The sequence below is a fragment of the Rhincodon typus genome, chromosome 10, assembly GCF_021869965.1.
Source record: "Rhincodon typus isolate 14 chromosome 10, sRhiTyp1.1, whole genome shotgun sequence".
In the NCBI taxonomy this organism is placed as follows: Eukaryota; Metazoa; Chordata; class Chondrichthyes; order Orectolobiformes; family Rhincodontidae; genus Rhincodon; species Rhincodon typus.
Window position 1 is genome coordinate 5706880 of NC_063341.1, and position 12818 is coordinate 5719697.

General features: G+C 37.1%; 1 protein-coding gene across 1 annotated transcript in view; it reads left to right on the top strand.

Annotated features, from left to right (window-relative positions):
• The window catches only part of angptl1a (angiopoietin-like 1a), a 66008-nt gene that overhangs the window by 15270 nt on the left and 37920 nt on the right, over window positions 1–12818 (top strand). Inside the window, exon 2 of the mRNA XM_020531425.2 lies at window positions 5391–6276. Within this exon, the coding sequence (XP_020387014.1) occupies window positions 5442–6276 (835 nt within the window). The 5' untranslated portion in view covers window positions 5391–5441. The remainder of the gene's footprint in view (window positions 1–5390; window positions 6277–12818) is intronic.

Here is a 12818-nt window from a genome sequence, read left to right on the forward strand (position 1 = left end):
GTATCCTTGAAGATTCAGACCATTCTCCAGGATGTGAGTCTGGTTCAGTTCAAGATGAATCTTCTTACTCTGCAGCTCTAAGCTGCCTAGCTATCTGTGGCTTATGTTCGTGGTTTGTTCAAAATATATACAACAATGCCAGAAAACCCACTTAGGTTTCTTGTTTGAGTTACAAAGCAAGTGTTTGGTTTGACTTGCTCACCACTCACCCAATTAAAAATGGCTCCTGTTGTCATGTAACAGCTTGAAAAACACCTACAACACTTCTGCATAAAAGATGCACGTTTATAACAAAGATGACAAGTAAAAGGACACAAGTGCCAATGTCAAAATATGTAAATCATCCAGCACTTTCCCGTTATTTTAGGTCTACTTATATTCTTCACTCTTTCAATCTTGCCTGATATCATTTGACTCGTCAACATGGATAGCACAATTGCAGACATGCAGCTTAAGGAAGTGCAGTCAGAGAAGGAATAGGTGACCACCAGTCAGAAGAGTGGCAGGGAGTTAGTCAGGAAAGCCCACAGTGCATCAAGAAGAGATTCTATGTTCTGAGGAAGGGTCACCAGACCCGAAACATTAACTCTGTTTTTTTCTTTCACAGATGCTGCCAGACCTGCTGAGCTTTTCCAGCAAATTTGTTCCTGATTTACAGCATCCGCAGTTCTTTCGGCTTTTATTGAGAGATTCTATGTGTTGGAAAGCAGTTAGAGTTACAGTTCCTTTGGGGAGCACAGCACGAGCCCAGCTGCACAACAGAGGAGCAAAAGAAAGGGAGAACAGTAGTGGCAGGAGATTTAATAGAGAGGGGTGAAGACAGGCATTTCTGTGGCTGCAGATGTGACTCCAGGATGGTGTGTGGCCTGCCTGGTCGAGAATGTCATTGAATGGCTGTAGGGTGTTCTGAAGGGGAAAACAGTATTGCACTGCTAGCGGAGCCAATCTGTCCTCTTGGTTGGATGTAAAGCGTTTCATGGAAAGCATATTCAAGGAAGGTGAGCAGAGATCCCCCTCATTTACAGCATGCAGTTCAATATCTTTCCTTCAAACAACATCACTAAAAAAAGCACATTAACTGGCTCCCTATCAGATTGCAGTTTGTGCGGTCATGCTGCATGTAAAATGGCTTCCATGATTTCTAATGTACAACCGTGAATATAATTCAAAAGTTCAATAGCTTTAAAGCACTTTGGGATGTCCCGTGTGGTCAAAGACTCAGTATAAATGCAAGCACTTTCCTTTTTATAGCTAAATACAAATTTGTAATAGATCAGAACAATACATACTGTGTTATTGAGTTCTTTTTTTCTCTATGCTAATTAATGAACATTGGAACGGGGATGGCAAACACCACCACAAAAGGAAAATCTGTCTCTATGTTATGTTCTTTAAGAAGGTTCATTTCACCATTACACAGTATGCAGTCTCCAAGGTGACCCGCTTACTGTTGCGACCTGGTGTTAGTTTTTAATTTACTGAATGCGCAGAGGTTGTCTTTGAAAGAATCTGATATACTATTTTGAAGTAAGATACTTACAAATCTCTGAACACTTTGCATGATTTACAAGTGAATAATTAAGTGCAGTTACTTTTAGCATAAACAAACTATTAATAGTTTCAGGCATTTCCTAGTTCTATGTAAAGGGACATACTCAATTTGGAGACACCCTCTTCTTCTATAGAGAAGATCGCCTGATCTTAAAATAATACTGAGCACATATTATCGAAGTTTATTAAAATATTGGTATTTCATTTTAAAATATTTTCTTTTAGAAATATATAATTAGCCAAGAGACACATGGTATGTTATAAAACAAACCCCTACAAAACACATTTTTTCATAATCCAATTCTCCTTCTCTGCCCTTTCTTTCCTTTCAAGAGGGTTCTTTTGCGCCAAGACTGAAAACATGTCTAGGAAAGTTATTCTCAACTCCCAACCATGCTTCCTTGCAGCTCTTTGCAAGAAGTCACACAAAAGCAGACCTGATCATCCTCCTCCTCAGACTGTGCTTCTCTCCTTAAATGGAAACAGCCAATTTTGGCTTGTTACCTCCATACTATGACATAGTTAGGATCAGAATGCACGCAAGAATTATAAATAAGAAGCAATACCTATAACATGAGAAGCTTTCATTCCCAAGACTGTTCCCTTCTGATAAGTTTCTATTTTTGTGAAACAACTGTAATCATTCTCTATTGCAGCAATTTTAAATACTTTTAGATTAATAAATAAAGATATTTTGAAGCCATCTGCATCATTTAAAATCCAGAAGTTGTTTATGGCAAGTCATCAGTAGCCATCTAAATTACATTATGGGTCAGATCTTGTTTCTCATGGTGTTCTATCTTAATTAGATTTCTCTGTGCACTTATCTTTTATTTTTTCTCTTTCCCTTCTAAGTTGCTACAAGCGTGGGTTAAGAACAATGCAACGAAGCCAACAGGGGATAGAGGATTTTGGTGAATGAGAGAAATGGTGTACTGCTCTTACCTTTGAGATTTCAGGATTGAGGAATAAACAAGGAGGAGGACTGAGAACAGTGTATTAGAGAGATCAAACTCAGTCAAATTCAATTAAAGATGAGAAGCAAAGAGAGAGAAAGCAAAAGAATAGAAATATAGAAATATAGAAATGTTACTTTTTTTTGAATCTCCTAAAACAACTCTCAATAAAGAAATTAGACTCTGTAATTGTCTACACTCTGAGCCAGTGAGACTGACTCGGAGTCATGAATCACATGATTCAAAGGATAATTAATGTAATTTAATTACCTAATACTGCATAGTGCATTTAAAGGGAAATAAATATGCAAATGCAGCAACATCATGAAAATTCGACAGAAGGTCAACATTAGAGATTGTTTTCACAAAGCAGATGTTAGAGCTTGGCAATTCAACTAGTAGCTTTTATTTGGTCAAAGAACATTTTAATACTGGCATGTTTTGTCAATGTTTTAGTTTTTCAGCAAAACTTGGCCCTATATTGAAAATAGAAAGCTTAAGAACAAATTAATTTATATTATAGATATTTTGAGTACATTAGAAAAGATGCAAAAAATAAAGCGACTACTGCAGGAAATCCATTACTCACCATCACAACAGCAAAACATTTAGAAAATGTGTTCAGTTTAAAATAACTGCTTTAAATACCAATTCATAAATCAACTCAATTGCTGCATTTTAAATAAATTTTTTACTTTATCAGTGATTGTATTTTAGTGGGAAAAGTTTTTATTTTGCAGCAAGATTACTCTTTGGAAATTCAAGACTTTTGAAACTACTTTGATTTTAGTTCCTTTTACATTTCCTTTTTACATGAATAGTATTAATTATACCTTCATCTTACGCCCAACTCTGAAATGAAAGAAACAGAGCATGATGCATATCAAGGCAACACCGTGCTGCTGACATTTTGCCAAAAACAAGATTAGAAGATCAATGTGACACACTGGACAGTTTGTCAGTAGATAATGCCAACCAGTCATTTTTGAGATTTAAGAAAACTTATTTGTCCAAGTTGTGGGGAATTTTGGGTCTTAGGCTTGATTTGTCACAATACATTCAGTTAAGTGCTACTACTTTTCTGCTACTGACGGTATTTACAGGAATAAGTTTGGCCTCAATAGTTTAAAGGAAGAAATATGTAAACATTATGACTTTACAAAAAAGGAAATGTTTATACTTCACAGCAGCCAGCAAATATCTGGGAAAATTTAATCCTCCTCTATTGCTGATACTTGACCAAATGAAAATTACTGTATGTGAAACTGAATTTATCTAACTGTATACCATCAACCGAAATTAGGAATATGAACTATTACAGTACTAAAGACAAGTTAAGAGTATCCTAATACTGTGCAGATTAATACAGAGAGTCCTGGATTTTCATACAACTGTCAAACTCATAGGCCCACTATAAGTCCATGGCAGTTCTGACCAACAGACCAACTCCTTTTGTCCTACCTGCTACAATAGCTTTGTCTGATTATTTCCAAATCATACTTGATGCAGGTCCACCCTTCCATATTCCACCTTCTATTCAAGAAAATAAACAGGTCCTGTTCATTATTACTTGTATTCCTAATGGCATCCACTGGCTATCTTTATTTCTAATAGAATAATATTCACATTTATCTTTTGATGTCAATTTAATGCCAGCATTAATACATTCACTTTAAACAGGTTTATAATAACGACAATCAGAACATCTCAGCTGTCATCTACCTAAACAACGTGACAAATTAGGGTTTAAGGGCAATCCACCTCAAATGACACAATTTTTCCAACATAATAAGAAAATGTGCTCTACAAGGTCAACCATAACTCTTACAGAAAGAATTGCTCAGCTTCACCACATTGGTCATCCTCTGTGAATGTCCTGATAGTGATATACAAAACCAAAGGGATGCAGTTTTAAACACAAGTCATACATGTTTCCCCCAACTTCTTAAGCTTCTGTGTTTCTTACAAATGGTGTTACAGTAAAATCTTATTCAGAAAACATTTTCAAAATAATAACAAATGATTGCAAAGCTTAATAACTGTAGTATTGAATCATAACACTAAATGAGGGAAATAAATGCTGCTATTTAAAAATAAATCCTCCAAACTTTAAAAAAAAATTGAAGCATTGACAAGAATTAATCATGTCTGCAATTCACAGTAAGTGTCTCTGAACTGGGCATATTTAAGCCCCTTGGTTAAATATGGGGTCTCTAATAAAAACATTAATTCGGACTGTTGTTAGCAAACTATAAATAAGCCACGGGCAGCTTGTATTTACTGGAAAGAACAAATACACATACTGAACACTGCTTTCTGAACTAGTGTTTGAAAGAACATTTGTTGTAGCACACAGGCTGCCACTGAAAATGGTCAGACTATACTTTTCCCAGGAAAAGTAACAAAAATTGATTATAAAAGATCATTTATATTCATTTATCCAAGTTAAACATTTCTTTCTAGACTTATGAGAAGACTCCAAAAGTTAAACTACATCTTTTGCAAACAAAGTCACAAATAAAGTACATTTTGAAAGGTTCTGATATCACTCAGACAATACTGTCCACTTTTAAAAGTAATTTTCAATCGTTTAACATTAGGTGATACAGAAGTGTGAAGACTGACAATGATTTAAAATTCTTATTAACACCCATTTTCAGTCATATTAACCAAACTTGGCAAAGTCACCACATTAATAATATCAAGGGATGCTGTTTAAAGCAAATTTAAAAAACATATTTTAAAATGTTGTGCAATTACACTCAAAGATATATTGACAAGTTGGAAAATAGTTGATCATGTCTAATTTAAATCATTCAACTGCTCTCTTTTATTTGCATGGCATCATGCACTGTGCACCTAATACCAACTCTTGTTTTACAGAATAATTTTCTTGGAGACCAGAGACTTTCTCTCAGCTTTCTCCTAGCCAACATGAACCCACTCATCTGGACTTTGTGCCTGCTGCTAATTAGTCTCATATCTGCAGGAGGAAAGAGACAACAAGTCCATGCCGAAAGCAACGCTGAAATGCACACTGTTGCTCATAATCGATACAGGCGTTCACCTGATACCAGCAACAAATGTTCTTACACTTTCTTGGTTCCACATCAAAGGATAACAGGTCCTATCTGTGTAAGTTCAAAGAGTCCAGACACAGATAACCATGGGATAAATAAAATAGATGTGGAAGAGCTGAAGGAGATTATGTCCAAACAGAAGAGGCAAATTGAAAACCTTCAGCTGTTAGTGGAAGTGGATGGAGGAATAGTGAATGAGGTGAAACTACTACGGAAGGAAAGTCGGAATATGAACTCACGTGTAACACAGCTTTACATGCAGCTCCTACATGAAATTATTCGCAAAAGGGACAATTCGCTGGAAATCTCTCAGCTGGAAAACAAAATTCTGAATTCCACAGCTGAGATTCTGCGAATGGCTACCAGATACAGACAACTGGAACAGAAGTATGCAGTACTGTCTGCTCTTGTTAATAATCAATCTGTGATCATAACTAAACTAGAACAGGAATGCATACGTAGTCTTACTCCAAAGGAATATGAACCACCACCTCTTGTACAAGTTGTACCACAATCCATACCTCGCAGCAGGCAATACCAGACCAATTTATTTGGCAGTAATGAAATACAGAGGGATCAAAATCCTGCATTTGCACGGGAACGAGGGCTTCGCTCGAAAGCACCTTCACATGAACCTTCTCCTACAACTTCTACCATTACAGAATCACCAGTTACTGAAGGGTTAGATGGTATGTTTGCATAATTAAAAAAGGTGTTGCTATTAATACAAGACTGTTGTGTAATGCAATATTTCCAGCTTTCAAAACTGTGCTGCTAAAGGTTCTTATGTCACACTAATGATTCCACTTACAGGCCATAGTTGATTTCCTAAATATCTTTAGAAATACCATTTCAGTTCACATTTCAGTCATGTGAACCTTCACTCCTCCTGACACACACTAATCATAAATAATTACTTTGTTTTTCAATGTGGTCAATTGAGGGTTATGTAGAACAACCATATTTTGTTGAAGCTGAGATGTTTGCCATGAGAGCTTTGATAATTGGTTAACCTTAAAATTGCATTGCGTTCGATTTTCTTTTTGATGTGCACAAATAGTAGAATCTGAACAGAAGAAATTTTGAAAAACAGAAAATGTAGATGTTACTCCTGATAGTACTGTGATTACAAATCAGAATGCTTTCAGTCAATCTTTTAGACAAAGAATAATAATATATCTGCTGTATTACAGACAAATTATAAACATAAGGTTACCAACAGTTCACCATCAGGCTTCAAATATGGGTTATCATATAGAAATGGACTTCAAGTACAAAGCTTGAGCTGCACATTAATGTTTACATAACTCACTGCTAGTTATGTACGTTTCCCTATAAGTTATATTTTGAAGAAAAATTTTTAAATATGTTAAAAATTTAAAAAGTGAACAAAAGTCTTCTTATTGCCATTTCTGACTATCATGTATGCGATTTTATTGTGGAAGCAGCAAGAAATCATTGATACTGTCATGAATAAGGTATTTAACCAGTTGTTCAGTCAGTGATGAAGGAACAATGTCTGCTGTTCACTTCACTCAAGCCTTCCACAGAGACTTTGCTGAGTTTTTGAGTGGAGGCATGCTGTCATTGGACATTTGATCCAACGCAGTGACCTCTACAGAGAACCTTTGGTGTATGAACAGCTCAAGGAACAGTGAGGTTCTTCAATCAGGTTGAAAATTCTGACACGAGACATGCAGACCAAGGACTACAGGAAATACAAATCAATTTACATGACATACAGAATCAAAACAAAGAAAATGATTGAAAGTTGCGATTAAGACACACAAAAAGGAGACAAAATAAGTTTTCAAAAATATTTACATTTCAACAACTAATTCAGAAGGAAATGAAACTCAACATCTGAAATATTAAATATGCACTATTTGTGAGATCTTTTGCCAGTAATTATTATTTATCATAGCATTAAAAAGGGATTATAACTGATTGTGCCAGCTCTAACATTTCCTGCCTTTCTCAGAGGCTAAGTATGGTACTTTCATGTTCTTACAATGATTTCAGTGGAAGTCATTGATGCATATTTAGCCACACAAATGCCTGGCATTGACCATTTCCAATAATAGATGCTAACTATCATTGCTTAATATGCAATGGCATTATCATCACAAAATCTTCCACTGTCAACATCCTGGCAATTTAAGATTAACTAGCAACTGACTGGACTAACCATATAAATATTGTGACTACAAGAACATGTCAGAAGCTAGAAAGTCTGTGGCGAGTAACTCACATTCTAACTTCCCAAACCCTGTCCACTATCGATAACACACAAGTAGGAGGTTGATAGAACACACACCACTTGCCTGGATGAGTGCAGCTCCCGCAGCACTCAAGAAGTTTTGACATCATTCTGGACAAAGCAACCTGCTTTATTGGCACCCTATCCACCACCTTCAAAATTCACTCTCTCTACCATCGACGCAGTGGCATCAATGTGTACCAGCTACAATGTGCACTGTAGCAACTCAGATAGTGCCTTCTAAACCCCTGTGATCTCTGCCAACTAGAAGGACAAGGTAAACAGTTAAGACAATAAGACCAGAAGAAATAGGAACAGGAGCAGGCCGTTCAGCCCCTCAAGCTTGCTCAACCATTCAATACGATTATGGCTGATCCAACACTCCTCACATCCACATTCATGCTCTTTCCCCATAACCACTGATTCCCTTACTAATCAAAAATCTACCTCAGCCTTCAATACAGACAAGGACTCTGCCCCTTCGAAGATTCTCAACTCTCAGAGAAGAATTTCCTCCTCACCTTCATTCTGAAACTATGCCCTCTGGTTCTTAGTCTCTCCCATGAGGGGAAACATCCTCTTAGCTTACTCTGTCAAGCCCCTTAAGAATTCTATATATGTCAAATAGACTACCTCTGATGCTTCTAAATTCCAATGAGTACAGTCCCAACCTATTTAACTTTTACTCGTAAGAGAATTCCTCCATGCCGTAGATCATCCTAATGGGCCTTCTTTGAACTGCCTCCAATGAAATAATATATTTTCATAAATAAGGGGACCATAACTGCTGACAGTACTCCAAATGTGGTCTCACTAGCACCTTGTATAGCTGCAGTAACACTTGCCCACTCATACTCCAAACCCCTTGAAATAAGGGATAACCTTCCCTAGTCTTCTTGATTATCTGCTGCACTTGCTTTCTGGATTTCTGTCCTTTGTGCACAAGTATCCACATGTCCCTTTGTGTGGCAGCTTTCTGCAGATTTTCTCCATTTAAATAATACTGTTCTTTTGTTATCCCTTCCAAAATGAACATCTTCACATTTTCCCACATTATACTCCATTTGCCAACATTTTGCCCACTTTCTTAACCTATCAATATCTCTCATTAAACTACAAGCATACTGCTCTTAACTTACCTTTCCACATATTTTTGGGTCTTCTACAAATTTGGCGACAGTACATCCTGTTCCTTCTTCCATGGCATGAATATATATTGTAAAGAGTTGCAGTCCTAGCACTGATCCCTGTGGAACCTCACTAGTTACAAGTTGCCAACCTGAAAAGAATCCCTTATCCCCACTTGCTGTTTCCTGCCCATGAGCCAATTCTCTGTCCATGCCAATATACTATCTCCAATGTGAACACTACCACTTGCAAATTCACTTCCAAGCCACATGACATCCTGACTTGGAACAATATTGCTGTACGATCACTAATGTTGAGTCTATATCCTGAAACTCCCTTCCTAATACCACTGCAGATGTACCTACACCTCATGGACAACAGCAGTTCAAGGAAACGGAGCATTTATGCTTTCTCAAGAGCCATTAGGGATGTGTAATAAATGTGGCCTAATCCGTGACTCCCACATTTAAGAAATAAAGATTCTTCAGGGTAAAAAAAAGTTCTTCAGGGAAAAAAAATAACATGAATTAGATATTCTTTGCCATTCTACAGGATAACAAAATTGGAACCAGCAGGCAAGCACAGAACAATATTCCACTTGGACTAGTATTTTGGGTCCTGGATATATTCCAGAAATCCTCATGAAAGTTCTTAATAATCTTACTTAACTTCCCTTGCCAAGAGAGAAGACTAAAACTGATTTTTTGAAAAGCCAGGAGAATTAAGATAGCTTCAAATTTTGTTTGAAAGGATTTCTTCAAAAGTGAACTTTCTCCCTATGAAGTTGAGTCATATTTTTGGATTTTCATCAGATTATCCCTACTACAAGGAAAGAATTGTGAACGAATTATGTTTAATTGTTGCATTTTAAGAAACTTGGACTGGTTTACAAAGTAACACACTTGCAGCCATTGAGGCACAGTAAGAAAAAAACTTTAATCTGATTTATACAGGATATGGGTCACATAAATAGGCCGCTTCACCCAATCAGGCGATGACTACGTTTACAGATATTTTAAACAACCTATTCAGATATGAGACAACACATGCCTGGGGCAACTGACTTGAACCAAGACCTTCTGACCTAGAGGTAGGGACATTAGCACTCTTGAACCATAAGAGTCCTACGCCTATGTTTAAATGCTTCACTCAAGTCTCATCCTAAGTTACTTCATGATAATCTGTATAATTCTCCATTAGCTTCTCTCTCATACAGCAAGTTGATTAGAAATTTTTTTTTATTTTCACTCATTAGATGTGGCTGTCACTGGCTGGGCAGCATTTATTGCCCATCCCTACCTGCCCTTGAGGAGGTAGTGATGAGCTGCCCTTTTGAACGGCAGCAGATGACATGCTGTAGATTGATCCACAATGCCGTTAAGAAGGGAATTCCAAGATTTTGACCCAGTGACAGTGAGGGAATGGCGATATATTTCCAAGATAGGATGGTGAGTGGCTTGGAGGGCAATTTGCAGATGATGGTGCTCTCACGTATCTGCTCCCTTTGTCCTTCTAAATGGAAGTAGCCATGGATTTGGAAAGTGCTGTCCAAGGATCTTTAGTGAATTTCTGCAGTGCATCTTGTAGATAGTACACAATGCCGATATTGAGCATTGGTGGCGAAGGGAGAGGGTGTTTGTGAATGTGGTGCCAATCAAGCAGGCTGCTTTATCCTGGATGGTGTCAAGTCTCAAGCGTGTTACTGGAGCTGCACCCATCCAGGCAAGAGGACAATATTCCATTACACTCCTGACTTGCGTCTTGTAGATAGTGTATAGGTTTTTGGGAGTCAGGAGGTGAGTTACTCACCACAGCATTCCAAGCCTCTGACCTGCCATTGCAGCCACTGTTTATTTGATGAATTCAGTTGACCTGCTGTCATAATAAATTATATCAAGACTTACTAAATTAATTTCAATGGTAATCCCCAGGATGTTGTTAGTGGGAAATTCAGTGATGGTGACACCATTGAATGTAAAGGGGCTCAGAGCTGCGATTACACACCTCTGGAGCAGGCAGGACTTGAGCCTTAAACTCCTGGCTCAGAGGGAGGAACATTACCACTGCACAACAAAAGCCTTATGTCTCTACTTAAATGCTTCATTCAAGTCTCATCCTGTTTATCCTCATGAAAATCCAGTGTAATTCTCCATTTTTCTGAAGAAGGGTCTCGGCCCGAAACGTCAGCTTTCCTGCTCCTCTGATGCTGCTTGGCCTGCTGTGTTCATCCAGCTCTACACCTTGTTATCTCTAATTCTCCATTAACTTCTTTCTCATATGCTTGCCTCGCCTCCCCTTAAACAACAACACCTGAGTTTCACATTTTCACTGTGGTTTAGGTAAAGAAGTTTAATCTTTTTTGTTCGTGTGTAAAGTATCTTTAGTCTGGTCAACATTAACACTGAAAATAATTACAATTTTCTCCTATCATTCCTAACAACAGAATCATATCAATTATGGTGAAATAATTTCACTCATATGAGACCAGCATGACATGCCTGCTGACAATACATGCTTGAGTCAGATGGTAGTCAATTTGGTTCACAAGACTATTGGTGAGTGTCTCAACGTGGAAGGAATTTAAGCACCATTCTTTCCTTTGAAAAGAATAAAGGAAAAGGTGGTGGCGTTCAGTCAGGTTTTGAACAGAGCGTTGCACCTAGAGCCAAGAATGAAGGCACAGGAGGAAATCTTTTTGTAATTAGCAGCTGTCAAGATGAAAGGCAATACCAACAAGTCAGTCAGTCCACTAAAAAGGACAGAATTTGTGCTTTTTTTTTGAGAAGAATAGTGGGACTGATTGCAATATGTAAGGCTTGATTGTTAAAATCAATTCCTACCTGTGCAATAAAACTTCCTACCGATACATTTCCAAGTCAATACAGTACTATTCTTCAGAGAACTTTCTGAACATATGAAAAAGCAAATGTGAAAGACATGATATCCCCTTCAGAATGCAAGGAAATACAATTGTTACATACTTCGGTTATGCCTTAAATAATTATATAATGGCTCTTTTCTCTCGAAGAATGGATAGAACTGGAGTAAATCTTTGTTTATTTTTAGAGTTACATGTTACAAGCACAAACCTCTTAATTCTGCAACCACAGTTTGATTCTGTTAATTTGTAGGGATTTTTCAGTTAATGTCCACTATCTGCTCAAAATAAGGCACAATGCTATAGATATTAACTTAGAATTACTATGCATAGTAAGAGACATTGTTCCAGATATAAGCATCCAGACTTCTAATGGTAATGGCAACTAAGAATATCTAAGGCAGACCTGAAATCTACAGTCTCTATCTTAACTTCTTTAAGCATTCTGTTCAGTTATATTTTCCCCTCTCTTTTCCTGGAATTTCCTGTTTGTACGGGTAAAATGTACCAATGATGCAAAATGGATTATCTTTCTATTTATTAACACCTGATTCCACCTTCAATCATCCTTTCAGGTGTGACAGTAAAGAATTTCTAGGATATGGCCAATGTACCTTCCCTCCAAACTACATCACCTTATCCAATACCATAATAAGTACTGTACTTTACACAATAATGAGTGACTAAGGCGGTTTTCATTTAACTTGAGACAAATTCTACAAATCTGTGCTTTGAACCTGCTGTCATAATAAATTATATCAAGACTGACTAAATTGATTTCATTTTAAATCCTTACAGCCATCAGATATATTTTCAGATACCCAATTCCCAAAACATGACTATTCAAACAATCCTACGAAGAAACAGCATGCAATGTATGTTAAGGAATATTTCATTCTCCAATGCATAAAAGCTCATTTCTCATAAAAGCTTTAAGTTATATTAAGATTTATCATTTTGCACAT